The sequence below is a fragment of the Protopterus annectens genome, chromosome 9.part0 (genome assembly GCF_019279795.1).
Source record: "Protopterus annectens isolate FY-2018-M chromosome 9.part0, PAN1.0, whole genome shotgun sequence".
Classification (NCBI taxonomy): Eukaryota; Metazoa; Chordata; order Ceratodontiformes; family Protopteridae; genus Protopterus; species Protopterus annectens.
Genome location: NC_056743.1, coordinates 1,912,688,180 through 1,912,711,317, shown reverse-complemented (window position 1 = coordinate 1,912,711,317; position 23,138 = coordinate 1,912,688,180). Strand labels below are relative to the sequence as shown.

At 42.8% G+C, this 23,138-nt stretch overlaps 1 protein-coding gene across 1 annotated transcript in view; it reads right to left on the bottom strand.

The window, feature by feature from the left end:
• Positions 1–23,138, bottom strand: part of GPR108 (G protein-coupled receptor 108) — a 1,998,409-nt gene that overhangs the window by 1,201,322 nt on the left and 773,949 nt on the right. Inside the window, exon 8 of the mRNA XM_044082382.1 lies at positions 6,263–6,364. Within this exon, the coding sequence (XP_043938317.1) occupies positions 6,263–6,364 (102 nt within the window). The remainder of the gene's footprint in view (positions 1–6,262; positions 6,365–23,138) is intronic.

Below are 23,138 nucleotides of genomic sequence, written 5' to 3'. Positions count from 1 at the left end.
CCCCCCTAAAAAAAAAAAAAAAAAATTCAATCGAATTTTCACCTGCCCATCACCTCCAGTTCTTCCCTAAAAAATACTCTCTACCAATCCACTGCCAATTATCACCAAAAAACAGAATGCCACTGTGCTATCTAAAGCTATAAATAAGGCTTCAATGGGGCCTAACAATATAACAGGTTGCCTTTTAAACAGCTTAAATCAGGACTTATCGGGCCCATTAGGATCTCTATTTAACCACAGCCTTTGGACTGGCTTTGTCCCAAGGAGTGGAGGACAGCAACAGTCACCCCTCTGCACAAAGGGACCATCTGCTGACCTGGGAAATTACAGACCCATAAGGTTGATTAATCTTACGTGTAAGGTCAAGGAAATAATAATCATGGACCTGATAAATAAAGACATATGAGACCTCCAAACACTGGACCCAACCCTGTTCAGCTTTGTTAAGGGCAGGCCACGCCTACTGAATCAAACAGGAAATAATAATCATGGACCTGATAAATAAAGACATATGAGACCTCCAAACACTGGACCCAACCCTGTTCAGCTTTGTTAAGGGGAGGCCAGCCTACTGAATCAAACAGGAAATAATAATCATGGACCTGATAAATAAAGACATATGAGACCTCCAAACACTGGACCCAACCCTGTTCAGCTTTGTTAAGGGGAGGCCACGCCTACTGAATCAAACAGGAAATAATAATCATGGACCTGATAAATAAAGACATATGAGACCTCCAAACACTGGACCCAACCCTGTTCAGCTTTGTTAAGGAGGCCATGCCTACTGAATCAAACAGGAAATAATAATCATGGACCTGATAAATAAAGACATATGAGACCTCCAAACACTGGACCCAACCCTGTTCAGCTTTGTTAAGGAGGCCATGCCTACTGAATCAAACAGGAAATAATAATCATGGACCTGATAAATAAAGACATATGAGACCTCCAAACACTGGACCCAACCCTGTTCAGCTTTGTTAAGGGCAGGCCATGCCTACTGAATCAAACAGGAAATAATAATCATGGACCTGATAAATAAAGACATATGAGACCTCCAAACACTGGACCCAACCCTGTTCAGCTTTGTTAAGGGCAGGCCATGCCTACTGAATCAAACAGGAAATAATAATCATGGACCTGATAAATAAAGACATATGAGACCTCCAAACACTGGACCCAACCCTGTTCAGCTTTGTTAAGGGCAGGCCATGCCTACTGAATCAAACAGGAAATAATAATCATGGACCTGATAAATAAAGACATATGAGACCTCCAAACACTGGACCCAACCCTGTTCAGCTTTGTTAAGGGCAGGCCATGCCTACTGAATCAAACAGGAAATAATAATCATGGACCTGATAAATAAAGACATATGAGACCTCCAAACACTGGACCCAACCCTGTTCAGCTTTGTTAAGGGCAGGCCATGCCTACTGAATCAAACAGGAAATAATAATCATGGACCTGATAAATAAAGACATATGAGACCTCCAAACACTGGACCCAACCCTGTTCAGCTTTGTTAAGGGCAGGCCATGCCTACTGAATCAAACAGGAAATAATAATCATGGACCTGATAAATAAAGACATATGAGACCTCCAAACACTGGACCCAACCCTGTTCAGCTTTGTTAAGGGCAGGCCAGCCTACTGAATCAAACAGGAAATAATAATCATGGACCTGATAAATAAAGACATATGAGACCTCCAAACACTGGACCCAACCCTGTTCAGCTTTGTTAAGGGGAGGCCACGCCTACTGAATCAAACAGGAAATAATAATCATGGACCTGATAAATAAAGACATATGAGACCTCCAAACACTGGACCCAACCCTGTTCAGCTTTGTTAAGGGCAGGCCATGCCTACTGAATCAAACAGGAAATAATAATCATGGACCTGATAAATAAAGACATATGAGACCTCCAAACACTGGACCCAACCCTGTTCAGCTTTGTTAAGGGCAGGCCACACCTACTGAATCAAACAGGAAATAATAATCATGGACCTGATAAATAAAGACATATGAGACCTCCAAACACTGGACCCAACCCTGTTCAGCTTTGTTAAGGGGAGGCCACGCCTACTGAATCAAACAGGAAATAATAATCATGGACCTGATAAATAAAGACATATGAGACCTCCAAACACTGGACCCAACCCTGTTCAGCTTTGTTAAGGGGAGGCCACGCCTACTGAATCAAACAGGAAATAATAATCATGGACCTGATAAATAAAGACATATGAGACCTCCAAACACTGGACCCAACCCTGTTCAGCTTTGTTAAGGGGAGGCCACACCTACTGAATCAAACAGGAAATAATAATCATGGACCTGATAAATAAAGACATATGAGACCTCCAAACACTGGACTCAACCCTGTTCAGCTTTGTTAAGGGGAGGCCACGCCTACTGAATCTGGTGTATTTCTTTGAGAAAGTTACTAAGGCAATGGATGAGGGTAATCCAGTACACACTGTCCACCTCTACCTGGCTAAGGCATCTGATGCAATTCCCAACACAGGTATTTCATAAAACTGGGCATAAATCCATATGTCACCAAATGGGTAGCCAACTGGCTCATGGACAGGAACTGATCTTTGACTGCCATGTGTTTACAGTGGTGAGGAAATCATTTCATGTGGCACAACTTAAGTAAATCTATGGCATCCAGATCCAAGGAAATTACAGTCTTGCTGTACTCAGCCCTCGTTAGACCAATAACTGAGTACAGTGTCCCATTTGGCATGTACTTAACTAGGCATTTACAGAAGCTGGAGCAACCTCAGAGGTTCCTCCCAAAGAAAATACATGGTTTAAACATGAAATATGCAGAGAGACTAAAAGCCCTATCCCTTTACTCTGTCTCCTACCAACCATTAAGGGGTGACCTATGCCTGTCCAACAAGATGTTCACAAATATAGCCATAATGGAGCTGCTACACATCTAAAAGTCAAACAGCACAAAGGCTACCTGATCTAGGGACCAAAATTTAGTCAGCAACTCAAACAAATCATGCGGGAGAGACAGATATGCATCTCAGAGATTGTCCCTTCTTTAAAAACAGGCTTCCTATTCACATTAAGCAAAGCCCTTTCCTGGCCCTTTTCAAATACAATTTGGGTCAATGGATGGGGGATAGTAAATTCACACCTGGGGTAGTACCTATGCCCCTTAAGGACAGGGGACAGCTGTAAGATGCTCAATACACAGGAACAAATCCATACCATCCTCTTGCCCCTAGGGGCCACGTATTAGGTAAAGTTGTGTTATATTGGCTAGGATTGTAAGGCCCTTAAGCTATTATCCTAGTAATCTCCTATAAACTTATGACATTATGAAAAAAAAAAAAATGGCATTTGAAGGACAGAATATACGACAATGATTATGATGTTAGAAACAAGAACATTGCTAATTCTTTATACAGACATATTAGTGTGACACCAGACTGGGCGGCCATGGTGGTGCAGCAGTTGGCGTTGTCGCCTCACAGCAAGAGGTCCCCTGGTTCGATCCTTGGCTGGGGTGCCTTCTGTGCAGAGTCTGCATGTCCTCCCTGTGTTATTGTGGGTTTCCCACGGGAGCTCCGGTTTCCTCCCACATCCCAATGACATGTAGGTGGACTGGACACTCTAAATTGGCTGTGTGTGTGTGTGCGTGTGTGTGTGTGTGTGTGTGTCTTCTGTGGAAGGTTGGACGCCGGGCTGGCAACTCAACACTATAAAAAAACTCCACTGCAAATCATGATCCGCTGTGGCGACCCTTAACCGGGAAAAGCTGAAAGAAGAAGAAGTGTGACACCAGACTATAGTGTTTGGTTCCAGGTACTTTGAAAAACAGAAGTAAACCCTAGAGGGTGGTCCTGGAAGTTGCACTTTGAAAAATGTGAATTGCAGTGGCAACTACTAATGGATGTTACTATTTATTTAATTTTGAACTTTCTACTTGCTCCTGTGATGTTTAAGTGTGTTTTAAATAAAGAACGTTTGTTTTGTTAAACAGAGTCTGATGAAGTCTGAAAACTGACAGGATTAATCTATTGTGAACATTGTTTTATTTTGGTCATTGTTAAACAGAGTCTGATGAAGTCTGAAAACTGACAGGATTAATCTATTGTGAACATTGTTTTATTTTGGTCATTGTGCTGCTTTTTCTTGTTTCCATATTCAGCGACTTTGTGTTCTGGTTATTGGTGTTGCTCGGATTGCTGGAGTTTGGTTTGTGGGGTACTAGTACGGACGGTGTCGATGAGGCTGTTCCAGTCCTCTCCTCTGGGATGGGTCGGGAGGACCTCCCAGCTGAATTTGTGTCCTCAGTAATGTCCTCATTGTACAGTCAGCATCCATTTCAGTTTATTTCTGGTAGATCAATCAGACCTTGAAGAAGAAGCTACACACAAACGTCTTGAATGTAGTCTTTGAAGTATCGGGGAATGAAGTATGTGGCTGACTGGTCCCAGAGGAAAAGAAAGTTTCAGGGAGGGAGTTCCGGATCCTCAGGTGGATCCGACTGCCTAAACAACTTAGGTTGCAGACCCAAAACAGCACTTGGATCCGGACTCCTTGTCTTTGGTTTCTCTGCCCTTTCTTCTTGTCTCTTTTCAAACCATTTTTCTGTACGTTTTTTTCTCGATTTCTCTTCCCTTTCTCTTTTCAAACCGTTTTTCTGTAAGTTTTTCTCTAAATTTCTCTTCATTTTTCCCTCTTTTTGTCTGAAAAAGAAAAGGCAGAAGGTGCCTTGGATTCAGTAGACACTGTAGACCCTATCTGAGGGGGAAGAATTCCCTTAAGTTTTTCCTTTCTGCCGAGATGTGCTCTGGTACCAAAGACTGCACAGATACCGCAGCTATCCTGTAAGTGGGAAGAACCTAAACAATAAACACAGAGGTCTTGGAGGGTATCTTGTGTCCAGTGGCTGAACACTTTTTGAAACCAGTGGACTTGTCAGACATAAGAACAACCTTTTAACACTAAGAAAACTTTAACAATAACAGTAATAGAAACTATTCTGCACCAGCTTGCCAGTGATGGGAACCTTGGCTCTAGATGATTGTCACTACTAAACTCACACACTGACCCCATGTGTAAAAATGGGAAAAAGGGGTGTAGATCAAGGGACGGATGGACATAAGAGAAGAATAACATACTAACTACCTTACTTAACTACTATCCTATTAAGATATATATTAAAGTCACTATATAACTATTTTACTTGAATGCTAACTTATAAATATCTGTATGAAAACCATTATGTAATCTATAGAATATTACTAGAAAGTTCTATCCAGTGCATTCTCAAAATAACTATCTCAATACGTTACTAACAAATCTAAGCATCTAATAAATATACTAATCTTAAATGAGGAAGAAAACTAACAACTATCCTATAGGATCATAGCATCACAGGAGATTACTAGGCTATTGATCTGGAGATCATTTTAAGCCTAGCCATTTCCTCTCAATGTAATACCATAGAAATGCTAGTCAATACTCAAGATTGCATTTAGTAATGATTACCCATATCCTGGAAAGTTGTGGGCTCTATGCCCGGTAAGAATTTATGGTTCCCCATCCACTCACCCAGGTTCTCTTGAACAGTGTCACAGACGTGCTCTGTTTCACATGAATTGGTAGTCTGTTCCAAAGATGCAGCAGTCACTGGGAGATAAATCTGTCCCTCCTGCATGTCCTATTTAAGTCACAGGCCATATTTAGGTCACTGGAATGGGTAAGGGAGGAGTAAGCTGAGAATCAAAAAATGGTCATCACTTAAGAAATAACGGGAGCTCCCATAAAACACATCTGGTTTGGTAGGCAGCATATGTGATCTGAGTAAATCAGCTAAGAGGAGGAAGTTCTGGGTAGGGGAGGAATCTGAGCTCGCTGATATAATACTCTCACATAAGGCACCAAAGTCTGATATGATCGGATCCAACATCTCTCATTTTGGATCAGGCAAAAACAGACATTGGATCAACTGGTTGACATTCTTAAATCATTGCATTGTCCCACATAGCAGACATTAGGAAGATTCTACCCAATCATTTTTTTTCATCCTTCACAAGAAATTATTTGCATCTGTTCCACAAACTCATACCATCTCCAAGGGAAAATCATGTTGGGGGGAACAAAGTTTGAAGACATGCTTCTCCAAAACAAAAAACAAATGCTTAACATTTTTATGTTATTAGCATGACCTTCTCCAAAACAAGAAAACAACTGAGGCACTGACATGAATCACAAAACAGCACTTACCTCAATACTGAAAGGGTTTTTGTTGTCACCGAGATTGTAGCAGTTGAAGAAGTTTAAGGTATACAGACCTTCTTCTGCTTGGGATCCAAACATAACTGTAAACTAGCAGAAAAAAGAAAGACCAGTAAGGTCATCCTCACCCTCAGCAAACATGGTAGCACTTTGCTACACCAACACCTTTCACAATCAGATTCTAGAAAAGGCATGCAGCATATCTCAACATACTGAAAAATGCATCACTGAATTAAATTTGTTTTAGTTGTATACCTTTGTGAAATACACATTTAAGGTTCTTGTTACACCAAACGTCATGCTTGTTGTTGTGTCTTTCAGCTTTTCAGCCTGGATCTCATATGTCAGAACTACAGGAAGTAGCTGTGACATTCTAGTCAGAACAGTGTCAATGACAGGACAGAATATATAGTGCTCACAGAATGAGTGAGGATGTGGAAGGCTTTTTCATCACTTCCACCCAGTTAAGACTGTGACTATTAACAGTACACACTGTGTATATGTGGACTATAAACTCTTATTATTTAGTAAAACCAGGAGAAATAACGCACATTCTTACCATATCAGTTGATCTAGGAGGTCACCCGCCAATGGGTTTAACCTTTCCATTTGTCAGAATTACGCATCTCTTTATGTAAATGACTTCTGTATTCAGGCATGGACATGTGCCTGTAATGAGTCATATTATAATATAATGCATTAACTACATAACACTTAGTCCCATACCCAGCATCTCATCAAATCAAGAAACTGCAGTGTAAACTCGCCATCTTCTTCGTCAAGAAGTAACACAAGTAAACATATACTTAGTTACAGGGAACCTCCAACAGTTGAGGCTGCATGGAGTGACAGTACAACTGTGTAAGAACCTACCAGTACAGCAGATGTCCTGTTGCAGTATTCCTGACATATGGCTGGTCACTGCTGACATCAGAACATGGTAGTACAGCTGTATCTTCCCAGAGCTGTACAACTGATAGATGACCTCGGCTCATAAGTGTACACGTATACAGACTGGCATATGAGTGTGTACCCTAGACTGCCTCCAAGCCAGTGTCCTGAAGACCATCGAGGGAGGAAGACTGACCAGCTAGGACGTACAACAGAGTAGTGCTTAAAGCAGAGGGGGGAGAAGGAAGAAAGGGGAAGAAGGGTGGGAAGGAATACTTCAACAGTAATCAATAGGACATCTACTGTTAAGGTAAGTTTGTACACAACTACACTATGTCCTGAATGAAATCACTGTTGTCACTGCAACAGTAATCGGTAGGACATCTACTGTTATGGTAAGTCTGTACACAACTACACTATGTTGTGAATGAAATCACTGCTGCAGTAATCTTGACAAATGGGTGATGCCCATAAATGAAGGCAGACAGAAGGGTGATTGGCTGTATAGTAGTCCAGACAGGACAGACTTTGCAAAAGCAGTCCTGGAACTGTAGAAAGCATCAATTTTCTAGTGTTAAGCGAAGGTGTGCACAGAGGACCAAGTAGCAGTTTCCAAGATAGACGTAGCATCCACTCCTTTGTGAAAGGCCCCTGAAAAGCCACTGCCCAAGTGGAATGAGCTTCTGGGCAGGAAGACACTTGCCATACATGTAGATACTCAAGTGTGTTTACTGTTGCAGTACTGATTGTTGGGATTTCCTGCCGTGACAGCCCTTGGCCGGCCCAACTACTAGAGAAAACTCTTTTCACCTCCCAGGCTGCCGGATGCCCTCTCTGACGTCAGCATGCTCAGGTATAAAGATAGCCAGCCCGCATCATCACTTCAGTATTTTCTTGACCCCTTCTAAGAAGAGCCCAAAGTGGGCCATAAGTGAACCAAGGTAGGGGGACCTAAACCATGGTAGCCTGGGGAAGTGTCCCATGGTTCATGTACTAACCAGGGATAACTTCCTTCACCCAGATAGAACCTCAAATTACACTTCTACCAACTCCATAACTCCTATAACCTTCTCCCTTATCTATATCCTTAGGTCTTCCACACAGTTGTAAACTGTATTCTGTTAGATGACGCATTAATTGCACTACAGAAGCTTAGGGAATTCTAAGACATGTTGTACTGTATTTATATGTTTAAACAACAAAAATATATACATGAGAGATGAGATAATTTCCCATGTATATAAATTGCTTTTCTGATCTCAGCTAAAACGTTAAATAGACACAATTAATCTGTATAGTATAATTTTTTTCTTTTTACATGACATGTATTAGTAAAAATGTACTTGGCTGGTGTTTCTCTCTTTGGACCACCGCTGAAAATGGACACTATTGTCCAGTTGGACTATCCTGGTAAACAAATGGATACATTTAATTAATTAATTAATTAATTCATTCATTCATTAAATGGCTACATGAGATGAATTTTTAACCTACGTAGGAGGGAGGAAAAGAAGACTGCAACAGTGAATACACTCTAACATCTGCATTTATGGTAAGTGTACACAACTGTACTATGTTCTTTGTGTTTCACTGTTGCAGTCCTGACTGTTAGAAAGATTCCCAAAGTTTAACTGAGGGTGGAAGATGATCATGGACAGGAGAGGATCCCCTGCAGCACTGCAGATGCAAATCCTGCTCTGGACTTAGAAAAGGCTGCCGGGTGGTAGTGCCTTGTGAAGGTATGCGCAGAAGACCAGGTGGCTGCCTCCAACATGTCTTCAGTGAGAACCCCCTTAAGTAAAGTTGCAGAAGTAGCTGTGGCGCTAGCTGAGAGTGACCTAATCAATTCAGAGGGCTTTGTGCCATGATGGCTGTAACAAAGGAAATGCAGTGTGATATCCACTTGGAAATGGTCTGTTTAGAAGCTGGCTTTCCTTCAGAGCCAGGGGCGAAGGTTAAAAACAGCTGGTCTGATTTTGCCCTGTCTAGGTAGAAACGTAGCATTCTGTGTACATCCAAAGGGTGAAGTATTCTTTTCCCTTTGTTTTGAGGATTGGGGAAGAAGGTAAGTAGATGAATGGCGTGATTTAGAGACACATACATGACCACCTTAGACATGAAGGAAGGATTAGTTCTGAGGGAAACCCTGTCTTTATGGAAGATAATAAAGGTTCCACTGCCATAAGGGCCTGCAACTCTGATGGCTGATGTGATAGCCAGTAGCAGTGCAGTTTTCCAGGAGAGAAACTTTACTGAAACATTAGCTGCAGGCTCAAAAGGAGGCAAAGTCAGTTTTTCTAAGACACAGTTCACGTCCCATGGAGGGGTGAGCTTCCTCCTGGGAGGCCTAATGTGAATGACACCCCAAAGAAATTGTGTAAGCAGGGGGTGTGAAAAGATTGTAGTGGCTGATGCATGTATCTCAACAGAGGAATAAGACAGGCCTTTATCCATCAGAGTGGCCAGGATGACTGCAATGTTAGCCGAATTTAGTCCAAGGTGATGCTTCTGGCAGCAAATATAGAATCTTTTCCATCTGGCTAAGATTTTCTAGTACTAGGTCTTCTAGACACTTTTAGAATGTTTTGCACCTGCTGACTTAAGTATGATGTTGGGGTTGGGTGCTGTGGAATTATCCAGGCTGAAACACAGAGTCTGAAGGTTGGGATGCACAATCCTCCCCTTGTTCTGGGTGAGGTAGTCTATCCTCTGTGCTAACAGCCAAGGTTTCTGATTGGTGAGCTCGAGGAGGAGTGGAAACCAGTGCTGTCTGGGCCAGTCTGGTGTTATCAGTACAGCCCTTTGACCCTCTTCCCTAATCTTTAGAAGTACTTGAGGTAAAAGGGGTAAGGGGGGAAAGGCGTAAATGAAGAGGTGATTCCATAGGAAGGGGAAAGCATTGATTCTCCATGAAGATGTTTGCCTTGTCGTGGTACACAATTTCTTCAGGTGTACATTGTCTTTGCTGGCAAAAAGATCCACCTGTGGGACCCCCCCCCCATTTCGGAGTTATGCTGAGAAATTTTCCCTGATGCAAATGCCATTCGTGGGGGATCTGTCAAGTTTCTGCTGAGGTGGTGAGCTAGAGTATTTCATTTCCCTGGCAGATATTGTGCCATGAGGTGTAGCTCCAGAGAGTGTGCAGTCTCCCAGACTTGCATGGCTAGACAATACAGAGCATAGGAATGTGTGCCTCCCTGCCAGTTTATGTACTTCATGATTGTGGTATTGTCTGTATTACCAGAACCCCTGCTACCCATTTTCCTTTGAAGCCCAGTAATCCTTTTTGCACTGCCATTAGTTCATTCCAATTGTTATGTTTCTTCTTGTGCTAAGTGTCCCATACTCATTGGGTTTGGAGGTGTAGGACGTAGCCTCCTCAGGCTATTTCTGAAGCATCCGTGGTGAGGGTTTGGCCCTTGGGTGTAAATCTAAAGGGTAGGCCCTGATTTTGGCTGCAAGCCTGTACCCACCGTTGAACTCCTGTCTGAGGCAAGGTATCAGGTGTATTTCAGCGTCCAGGTACTGAGAGCTCTGGCACCAGACATTCTTCAGGTACCACTGAATTTTCCTCATGTGCATCCTGGCTAGGGACACCATGAGGATACAGGATGCCATGTGTCGCAGCAATCTGAGGAATCCTCTGGCTGTGATGTACTGCTTTTCCTGGAATTTTGGGGAAATAGGCGATCAAGAAGGTGATTTTTTCAGGGAGGAAGAAGGCCCTCTGAAGAGAAGAGTCCAGAAGTGCCCCTAGAAAAACTAAACTTGAGGTTTACTGTAAACCCCAGAGAAGTTGGAAGTTCATGTGTCAATTTCAAGTCCTTGTGTATTTTCTGCAGATCTGTGGCTTGTATCAGACAATCATCCAGCCAGGAGTAAATCTGAACCCCTTTGGTCCTGCAGAAGGCAATGGCATGAGCGAAGCACTTTGTGAAAACCCTTGCAGCAGTAGACAATCCAAAGAGCAGTGCTGAAAAATGACAGTGACTGAAGCTTGCTCTGAAGCAAAGAAAGCTTGCGTGTGATGTTTGAACGGGAATGTCCAAATAGGCATCCTTTGCGTCTATTGAGACCATGAAGGCCTAAGGAGTTATCATGGATAGTAATTTCTGAAGGGTCAGCATTTTGAATTTTGGCACCCTGAGAAATTGATTTAAGTTGGACAGTTCTAGTATGGGAAGCCAAGACCCTTCCTTTCTTGGGGCTAGTAATATCCTTAAGTAAAACCCTTTCCCTTTGTGTTCTTCTGGAACTGGCTCCACTGCTCCCTGGGAGCAAAGAATTTGAATTTGTTCGAGGCTTTGTGATTTCTGATTTTGAGGTACATTTGGATAACCTGAGTATTTTAAAGGCTCTCTGAAAGTGAGTTTGTAACCATTTGAAATAATGTCTAAACCCCATTGACCTGAAATGATGTGGGTCCAGTTTTGATGGAAAAGTGACAGCCTACCTCCTAGTTTTGGGGTGGGGATGGAAGGGTGGAGCAGACAAAGTCATAATTGTTCTGTGGCAGGGCTTTTGGCCTAGAACTCCCGTCCTGTGAGGTTCTGATGCCCATTGCCTTGATCTTTACTCCTGAGGTCTTTGCCTAGGGGTTCTTCCCCTTTGAGGCTTCCTCTGTTTACTCTTGGGTTGGGTGGGAAGGACCAATGCTTAGCAGGGAAGTTCCCGCTGAACCTGGGAGGTTGCCCTTGAAGAAGGTCCTGGACTGTTTGCATAGACTTAGCCTTGTCCTCCATCTTTTTGGGGACGTCTTCTGCTTTAGGGCCAAAAAGGTGGTCCTTCTCAAGGGGTGCATCCAATACACTAGCCTTTACATGATCAGGGACAGACTGTTCCCCAAGTCAAGCATGTCTTCTGATAACTGAGCCAGTGGCAGCTGCCCTGCAGGATGCTTCCATGACATCATACCCACAGTGCAGAGACTGTGTAGCTACCTGGAAACTGGCATGGCACAGGTCTATAGGTCTTTGGAAAGATTTTTATTCTCTAGGGTTGACATCCTTTGTTTAAGCTTGTCTAGAATGGTTAGCTGGTATTTGATCATATGGAATTGACAGTTGAGGGCCCTCAGAGTGGTGGAAGCATATACTTTTTTTCTAAACCTATCAAGAGCCCTACTCTCTTTGTCTGCAGACAAAGTTTTCCTGGAGAAAATGGCTCTAGCCCCTTTAGGGTCTGGGGTGACCAGTTCTGGGTCAGTAGAGGGGTCTTTGAACAGATATTTGTAAGAGTTTTGTACCATGAAGAGCCTGTCTGGTTTTATACAGGCAGAGGGAGGGAGTCAGGATTCAAGGAGGCATCCTGGAAAAGATCCTCCACCACTTCCAAAATAAGTGGAACAGCTAATGGTTTGTGTACAGGGAGGTCCAAGAACTCTCTAATTCTCTCTTTGGCCAGGAGGTATTCTTGTGCCCCCCACTGAAAATACTGTCTCATAGCATGGAGTGTCCCTCCAAAAGTAAGATCTTTAGGTGGGGAAGCAAAAGGAAGATTTTTCCTCTGAATCAGATTCCTCATAGGATGTATAAGAGAGGCCTGCCTCTAAGCCATACTCCTCCAAATCAGAGTCTTCTGATTGTAATGGGTCTGGAAAAAATTCAGGAGGAGCATCCCTTTTTCTTTTTCCTAGGGTAATGTCCCCTGTTATCTGTCTAGCTCTTACAATGTTAATTAAATCTACAGCTAGTTAGATCAAATCTTGCTGGGGTCCCTAAAACTGGGAGCCCATAGGCCAAGGCCCTGCCACACTGCCTTTCTTTGGGGTGGCTTTGGCCTTAGTCCTAGGTGCGTCTGAGGCCCTAGCGCCTGACTCTCTGGATTGAAGGCAAACCAGCACAGGCTTTGGCCTTTTTGAGTCAGCAGTTAGTAAATGCTCATCGGAAGCCACAGCCTGCTGAGCGCTCTTGGACTCAACTAATGAGCTGAAGGTGCAGGAGAAGTTGAAGGGACCCAAGGCATGTCGGACTCCAAAATGGGTCTCAATCAAGGCTTGCGTCACTGTATCAAAGATTGATGGGGGTTGCAAAGGTGCCTCACTTTCCGCAATGACAAGTCTAGTAGAAGAGTTGGAGGATGAATAACTGTCATCCGAAGACCTTAGCTTACGTTTCTTTTCTTTTTTGCGCTTATAATATTAGAGTTTGGAATGACATGTGAATGCCATCAGGTGGATCTCGGAAATGCGCTAAGAATTCAGCCCTACACCCAATAGTTCTAGAATTAAACCTAGCACAGAAACAACAACTTGGGACATCGTGGTGTGGGCCTAAACAAGTGACACAAAGTGTATGGAAGTCTGTGTGGGATTTGTTTACCATGGTGGATACAATTATTTACTTTATCTGACACGAGTTAAAGAAAAAATGGAGATAGAAAATGGCCAAGAAATCATAAAAAACTAAAATACAAGTAGAAAGACATCGAAACCTTGAAGGACCCCTCGCAGTAAATGCCTGGGGTACCACATGGTACTCGTTCTACCCAAAATAAGAAATGTTTCCACATTCGAAGTTAGAGTGGAAGGCTTCCCTGCAGCTCTGAATTTCCATTTCTGCCTATGGAGACCACAGTGGTCAGGAAAAAAATACTCAGACAGGCCTTGAGGGGGAGCTGGCCATCGTTAAAGTCATGGGGACAACTGGCTAAGACCAGGGGAGTTCATGTACTACCAAAAGGCTAACATCTAGAACCAACTCGCATCCTGGTCACAGTAAAGAGCTGAGAATGACATTGCGCTACTTCCCTGAACCCTGGAATGAAATGTAGGATCAGCCTGAGTGAAAGGATGACAAAGAGAAACAAGGACCCCACGGCACAGAAACAAGGACCCCACGTCACAGAAACAAGGACTCCAGGGCACAGAAACAAGGACCCCAGGGCACAGAAACAAGGACCCCAGGGCACAGAAACAAGGACTCCAGGGCACAAAAAGGAGAACATGACTACCTTCACCTTCCACTCCTTACCGGCTGCGCAAGCTAAGAAAAGAGAGGGACTACAACTTCCTAATGATGGATGGACAATCCTTATGAGTGCCCCACCGGCACAGATTCAATCCAGACATGGCCTCTTAATCCACAACTCCAAGAAAGGGCTAAGACAGGAGCTTATGGTGACAAGGACATTTTCCCTGACAGTCGTCCCAGACAGAATAAATACATAATCAGAAGATGAGTGTGCTGTGATACAGCTTGATTTTATTCATTGTGCCAGACAATATTCATGCTAACTGGTTGGCTGACCTGATTGATTTAATAAATAATGCATACAAAAAGTATTGATCCATGCATACAAAAAGTATTGATCCATGCATACAAAAAGCACTGATCCATGCATTCAAAAAGTATTGACCCATGCATACAAAAAGTATTGATCCATGCATACAAAAAGTATTGATCCATGCATTCAAAAAGTATTGATCCATGCATTCAAAAGGTATTGATCCATGCATACAAAAAGTATTGATTCATGCATACAAAAAGTATTGATCCATGCATACGATATATTTATACCTATAAATACAGGACATAGATGTCAGAAACGAAGTTATGTACTCACCATAATGTTCCATGTTTGTTGTCCATAATCTCAGCCTTCAGTCTTGACAGTTGAAATTCGGAACCGATACTCGGTTCTGACTCGGCCTAATACTAAAGCTCGAGCTCTTCCACTGGCTCGAGGCTATACCCTATCCCATGATGCCTGGCGAAAGTTCCCCAGATCTTGTTTGTAAATACTAAAGAGTATAAGGTAGTCATACTACTCCTTAGCCCATGCATCATGAAGCGAGAAGGGAATCAGAAAACTCATGACCAATTCCAGAAACTTTCCTCGCGATCCTCCAGGTAGGGGGAAGGAGGGTGGGATGCAAGAATGAAGGCGAGATCATGGACAACAAACATGGACTCTTACGGTGAGTACATAACTTCTTTATGTTATGTTGTCCCATTTCGCCTTCATTATTGATGGCTGGGAGAGCATCCCCAGCACGTTCTTTCTTAGGTAGCTCAAGGGAATAAACTCTTTAGAACAGTGGAACCAAAGGAAGCCCAATTCCAGGAGACCACGTCTACTTTGTAATGAGTGATAAAGGTACGAGGATTAACCCATGTGGCTGCAGCATAGATTGAATCCAGAGAAGTCTGGCCTGAAAGATGGTGGAGGTCGACATAGCTCTAGCTGAATGGCCTCAAATTCTCCCTGTTAGTTGCTTTTGCTGAGAGGTATATACATAAGAAATGGTATCTGTAAGCCATTTAGATAAAGTAACCCTTGAAACTGGAGCTCCTTTCCTGTTATCTGAGAAGGAAACAATTAATTGATTGGATTTTCTATACTCCTCTGTCCTATGTAAATAGAAACGTAATTGTCTATGGACATCCAATTGGTGGAGAATATACTCTGCCTTGTTGCTACAGTTGGGAAAAAAGACAGGTAAATTAATAGACTGATTTAAGTTGGACTCAGAGCATACTTTGGACAGAAAAGAAGGATTTGTTCTCATAGAGGCTCTGTCTTTGTGAAAAACTAAATAGGGAGGAGGAACAGACAGGGGTTGAAGTTCTGAAACCTTCCTGGTTGAAGATGTAGCTGTTAAGAAAATTGTCTTCCATGTTAGAAATTTTAGTGGTCAAGATGAAGCCAGTTCAAATGAGGGAGACTTAACTTAGCAATTACCAAATTTAGATCCCAAGGAGGTAGCCTCTCTCTTATTGGGGGTCTTAATAGGAATGTACCCCTCAGAAAAGCTTTGCATAATCTGTGTGACATAATATTGGATCCTTTGTATCCTATGGGGAAGTTTGAAATGGCAGCAAGTTGTACTCATACAGCGGCTGCAGCTGCACCTTGACTGAAAATTTCTGTTAAAAATTCATGAACTGAAGAAATAGGGTGCTATAAAGGGAGTTAGATGATTTTTGGCAGCCCAGTAAGCAAACCTTTTCCATTTGCTAGCGTACAGTTTTCCAGTTGTGTTCTTGTGCAATGAAACCAGAATCTGTCGCACCACAGGGGAAATGTTTGGAAGCCTGGCTAAGATGGGAAGTGGAGTAACCAAGCTGTCAGCTGAGAGTCTGAACAGAGGGGTGGAGCATCCCTGACTGATGAGTCAGAAGTTCCGGAACTGGGTCCAGGATCCAAGGCTCCTCCTGAAGATAGGGCCAAAGGAAAGGGAACCAGATTTGTCGAGGCCCGTATGGAACAATGAGAATTAGGTTGCGACTCGATGACTTTGCTTTCTGAAGAACTTTGGGTATCAATGGAAATGGGGAAAGGCATAAAGTTGTCCCGGGGGTCAGTCGTAAACAAGTGCATCCCTCAGTGACTCCCCACAGAGGGGGGATTAGGGCAAGGTAGCTGCTGCATTTGACATTCATGGAAGTGGCAAAAAGGTCACAGCAAGGCTTGCCCCACTTGCAATAAATGCGGTTCGCAACTTCCTGTTTCAGGGACCATTCATGAGGCATATGAACTGCCCAGCTTAACTTGTCTGCTATCATGTTGGATTTCCCCAAAATGTGCATTGCAGTCAGAAAACGTTGAAAAGAAATTGCCCATTGCCATACTCTCCGAGTCTCTCAACACAGAGTGTAGGATCTGGCTCTGCCTTGTTTGTTGATGTACCACACCATGGACATATTGTCCATCTGTATTGTAATTGTACCTGTTGGAAGAGAGCTCTGGAATGCTTGCAATGCCAGAATCACAGCTTCCATCTCTACAATATTGACGTGCAAGTGGTATTCGTGTTCTTGCCAAGTCCCTTGGACGGTCTGTCCCAGATAATGCCCCCCACCCTATCTGGGAAGTGGCCGTGGTCACTGTAGCTTCTGGATGGGAGAGAACATAAGGTCTGCCTATCACCTGCGTGGACTGAAGCCACCAACATAGGTCCTTCTAGCAGGTATCTGTATGGAGGATCTTGTGTGACATGGGTATCTCCTGCATGGACCACTTAGCAAAGAGAAGCCACTGTAATACCCTCATGTGTAAATGTGCCAGTGGGACTAAAGTTATCACAGCTGCCATCGACCCCAGAACCTTGAGAACAAACTTTGCCTGCACCTTCTTTCCAAGAGCAAGATTGATACCTGACAGTGCAGTGTTTCCACCCTTTCATGAGGCAGTCTTGCTACCATGTCTTTTGTGTTTAAGTCAGCTCCTATGAATTAAATATGATGAGAAGGCAACAAGACAGATTTTTCATAATTTATGGTAATGCCCAGCTCTGAGCATAGATGTATAGTGGTGTGCCTTCCCTTGGTCAATAGAGTCTGGGTGGTGGCAGTGAGGAGCCAGTCGTCTAAGTAGAGAAACACCTGGAATCCTAGCCATTTCAGGTGAGCCATGACTACTGCCATGCATTTGGTAAACACTCTGGGGGGCTGTAGTGAGTCCAAAGGGCAGAGCTCTGAATTGGTTGGCTCCCAACTGGTAGTGTAGGTATCTCCTGGATCTCCTGCCCATCTTTATATGGTAGTATGCATCCAGGAAATCGATGGAGCACATCCAATTGTCCTTTCCCAGAAAAGGGAGTATGGACTGCAGTGTCACCATCTCAAACTTTGTTTTCTTGACAGACTTGTTCAGTCTGCTGAGATCCAAAATGGGCCTCCAGTCCCCTGTCTTCTTTGGAACTAAAAAGAACCTTGAGTAAGTTCTGGATCTGATTTGGTCTGCAGGGATTTTTTGGATGACTCTTTCTAGGAACCTTTGAATTTCTACAGAGTTGCTTGATCCCTTTGACAGGGTGGAATGTCTGGGATTGACCTTACTGGTGGAGATAAAATTAAAGTTCAACTAGATAGGGATAGAAATTCAGGCCTGCGAGGGAAACAACGGCCCACACAACAAGAAAACCACAAACAGAGGTAAACACAGAGTATATCTATTAACGCACACACAACAAAAATCCTCTACAAGGTTAAGGGAAAGGTTTGCAATGGTTTACAATCCTAAGGAGAAAAATAGACCAAAAAATAAAAAAATAGTAAAACTTAGCCTGAGCCAGTAAAACACAATCTCGATCCAGCAAAGTGGCAAACGACATCTGGGGAACTCTCGTCAGGCATCATGGAATAGGGTATAGCCTCAAGCCAGTGGAAGCTCTCAAGCTTTAGTATTAGGAGAGTCGGAACCAATACTGTGATCCAAACCCCAATCGTCAAGAATGAAGGTGAGATGGGACAACATAACATCATTGGTTACATTATCTATAGCTACCACCAAAGCTGGTACTTGCAATAGGTATGTTATATGTGAAAGCAATTGGGATACGAGTGTTTGTGGCAGTGTTTACGGGTTAGGGTAAGGATTAGGCAAGGGGGTATTTTAAATGGTGTGTGTGTGTGTGTGTGTGTGTGTGTGTGTGTGTGTGTGTGTGTGTGTGCTCACATACAAGAGTGTTTGCAGATTAGGGTTACATAAGGGGATAGTTTTAGTGCTGTGCATGTGTACAATACATGGATGTGTGTGTGTGTGTGTGTGTGTGCGCACAATACATGGATGTGTGTGTGTGTACAATACATGGATGTGTGTGTGTACAATACATGGATATGTGTGTGTGTGTACAATACATGGATATGTGTGTGTGTGTACAATACATGGATGTGTGTGTACAATACATGGATGTGTGTGTGTGTGTGTGTGTGTGTATACAATACATGGATGTGTGTGTGTGTGTACAATACATGGATGTGTGTGTGTGCACAATACATGGATGTGTGTGTGTGTGCACAATACATGAATGTGTGTGTACAATACATGGATGTGTGTGTAGAATACATGGATGTGTGTGTGTGTACAATACATGGATATGTGTGTGCGTGTGTACAATACATGGATGTGTGTGTGTGTGCGTGTGTACAATACATGGATGTGTGTGTGTGTGCGTGTGGACAATACATGGATGTGTGTGTGTGTGTGTGTGCACAATACATGGATGTGTGTGTGTGTGTGTACACAATACATGGATGTGTGTGTGTGTACAATACATGGATGTGTGTGTGTGTGTGTGTGTGTGTGTGTGTGTGTGTGTGTGTGTGTGTGTGTACAATACATGGATGTATGTGTGTGTGTGTGTGTGTGTGTACAATACATGTGTGTGTGTGTGTGTGTGTGTATACAATACATGTGTGTGTGTGTGTGTACAATACATGAATGTGTGTGTACAATACATGGACGTGTGTGTGTGTGTGTGTGTGTGTGTGTGTGTGTGTGTGTGTGTGTGCGCATGTGTACAATACATGAATGTGTGTGTGTGTGTGCGCATGTGTACAATACATGGATGTGAGTGTGTACAATACATGGATGTGTGTGTGTGTGTACAATACATGGATGTGTGTGTGTGTGTGTGTGTGTGTGTGTGTGTGTGTGTGTACAATACATGGATGTGTGTGTGTGTGTTTGTACAATACATGGATGTGTGTGTGTGTTTGTACAATACATGAATGTGTGTGTGTGTGTGTGTACAATACATGGATGTGTGTGTGTGTGTGTGTGTGTGTGTGTGTGTGTGTGTGTGTGTGTGTGTGTGTGTGTGTGTGTGCGTGTACAATACATGGATGTGTGTGTGTGTGTGTGTACAATACATGGATGTGTGTGTGTGTGTGTGTGTGTGTGTGTGTGTGTGTGTACAATACATGAATGTGTGTATGTGTGTGTGCATGTGTACATTACATGAATGTGTGTGTGTGTGTGCATGTGTACAATACATGAATGTGTGTATGTGTGTGTGTGTACAATACATGGATGTGTGTGTGTGTGTGTGTACAATGCTTGGATGTGTGTGTGTACAATGCTTGGATGTGTGTGTGTACAATACATGGATGTGCGTGTGTGTGTGTGTGTGTACAATACGTGGATGTGCATGTGTGTACAATACGTGGATGTGTGTGTGTGTATACAATACATGAATGTGTGTGTGTGTATACAATACATGGATATGTGTGTGTATACAATACATGGATATGTGTGTGTACAATACATGGATGTGTGTGTGTGTATACAATACATGGATATGTGTGTGTACAATACATGGATGTGTGTGTGTGTACAATACATGGATGTGTGTGTACAATACATGGATGTGTGTGTGCGTGTGTGTACAATACGTGTGTGTGTGTGTGTGTGTGTGTGTGTGTGTGTGTGTGTGTGTGTACAATACATAAATGTGTGTGTGTGTACAATACATGAATGTGTGTGTGTGTACAATACATGAATGTGTGTGTGTGTGTGTGTGTACAATACATGAATGTGTGTGTGTGTGTGTGTGTGTGTGAATACATGAATGTGTGTGTGTACAATACATGAATGTGTGTGTGCATGTGTACAATACATGAATGTGTGCATGCGCATGTGTACAATACATGAATATGTGTGTGTGCATGTGTACAATACATGAATGTGTGTGTGTACAATACATGTGTGTGTGTCTGTGTACAATACATGGATGTGTGTGTGTGTGTGTACAATACATGGATGTGTGTGCGTGTACAATACATGGATGTGTCTGTGTGTGTGTGTACAATACATGTGTGTGTGTGTGTGTGTGTGTACAATACATGTGTGTGTGTGTGTGTGTGTGTGTGTGTGTGTGTGTGTACAATACATGGATGTGTCTGTGTGTGTGTACAATACATGAATGTGTGTACAATACATGGATGTGTGTGTGTGTATAATACATGGATGTGTGTGTGTGTGTGTATAATACATGGATGTGTGTGTGTGTATAATACATGAATGTGTGTGTGTGTACAATACATGGATGTGTGTGTGTGTGTACAATACATGGATGTGTGTGTGTGTGTGTACAATACATGGATGTGTGTGTGTGTGTGTGTGTGTGTGTGTGTGTACAATACATGAATGTGTGTGTGTGTACAATACATGGATGTGTGTGTGTGTGTGTGTGTGTGTGTGTGTGTGTGTACAATACATGGATGTGTGTGTGTACAATACATGGATGTGTGTGTGTGTGTATACAATACATGGATGTGTGTGTGTACACAATACATAGATGTGTGTGTGTACAATACATGGATGTGTGTGTGTACAATACATGGATGTGTGTGTGTGTGTGTGTGTGTGTGTGTGTACAATACATGGAAGTGTGTGTGTGTACAATACATGGATGTGTGTGTGTGTGTGTGTGTGTACAATACATGGATGTGTGTGTGTACAATACATGGATGTGTGTGTACAATACATGGATATGTGTGTGTGTGTGTGTGTGTGTGTGTGTGTGTGTGTGTGTGTGTATACAATACATGAATGTGTGTGTGTGTGTGTACAATACATGGATGTGTATGTGTGTGTGTGTGTATACAATACATGGATGTGTGTGTGTGTGTACAATACATGGATGTGTGTGTGTGTACAATACATGGATGTGTGTGTGTGTGTACAATACATGGATGTGTGTGTGTGTGTGTGTGTGTGTGTGTGTGTGTGTGTGTGTGTGTGTGTGTGTGTGTGTGTGTACAATACATGGATGTGTGTGTGTGTGTGTGTGTACAATGCATGGATGTGTGTGTGTGTGTGTGTACAATACATGGATGTGTGTGTACAATACATGGATATGTGTGTGTATGTGTGTGTACAATACATGGATGTGTGCGTGAGTACAATACATGGATGTGTGTGTGTGTGTGTACAATACATGGATGTGTGTGTGTGTGTGTGTGTGTGTGTGTACAATACATGGATGTGTGTGTGTGCATGTGTAGAATACATGGATGTGTGTGTGTATGCATGTGTAGAATACATGGATGTGTGTGTGTACAATACATGGATGTGTGTGTGTACAATACATGGATGTGTGTGTGTGTACAATACATGGGTGTGCGTGTGTACAATACATGAATGTGTGTGTGTGTACAATACATGAATGTGTGTGTGTGTGTGTGTGTGTGTGTGTGTGTGCACAATACATGGATGTGTGTGTGTGTACAATACATGGATGTGTGTGTGTGGTGTGTGTGTGTGTACAATACATGAATGTGTGTGTGTGTACAATACATGAATGTGTGTGTGTGTGTGTGTGTGTGTGTGTGTATACAATACATGGATGTGTGTGTGTGTGGTGTGTGTGTGTGTGTGTGTGTGTGTGTGTGTGTGTGTGTGTGTGTGTGTGTACAATACATGAATGTGTGTGTGTGTGAGTATACAATACATGGATGTGTGTATGTGTGTACAATACATGGATGTGTGTGTGTGTGTGTGTGTGTGTGTGTGTGTGTGTGTGTGTGTGTGTGTACAATACATGAATATGTGTGTGTACAATACATGGATGTGTGTGTGTACAATACATGGATGTGTGTGTGTGTGTGTGTGTGTGTGTGTGTGTGTACAATACATGAATGTGTGTGTGTGTGTACAATACATAGATGTGTGTGTGTACAATACATGGATGTGTGTGTGTGTGTGTGTGTGTACAATACATGGAAGTGTGTGTGTGTGTGCGTGTGTGTGTGTGTGCGTGTGTGTGTGTGTACAATACATGGATATGTGTGTGTGTGTGTGTGTGTGTGTGTGTGTGTGTACAATACATGAATGTGTGTGTGTACAATACATGGATATGTGTGTGTGTGTGTGTGTGTACAATACATGGATGTGTGTGTGTGTGTACAATACATGAATGTGTGTGTGTACAATACATGGATGTGTGTGTGTGTGTGTGTGTGTGTGTGTGTGTGTGTGTGTGTGTGTGTGTGTACAATACATGGATGTGTGTGTGTACAATACATGGATGTGTGTGTGTGTGTGTGTGTGTGTGTATACAATACATGGATGTGTGTGTGTACACAATACATAGATGTGTGTGTGTACAATGCATGGATTTGTGTGTGTCCAATACATGAATGTGTGTGTGTACAATACATGAATGTGTGTGTGTACACAATACATGGACGTGTGTGTGTGCACAATACATGGATGTGTGTGTGCATGTGTACAATACATGAATGTG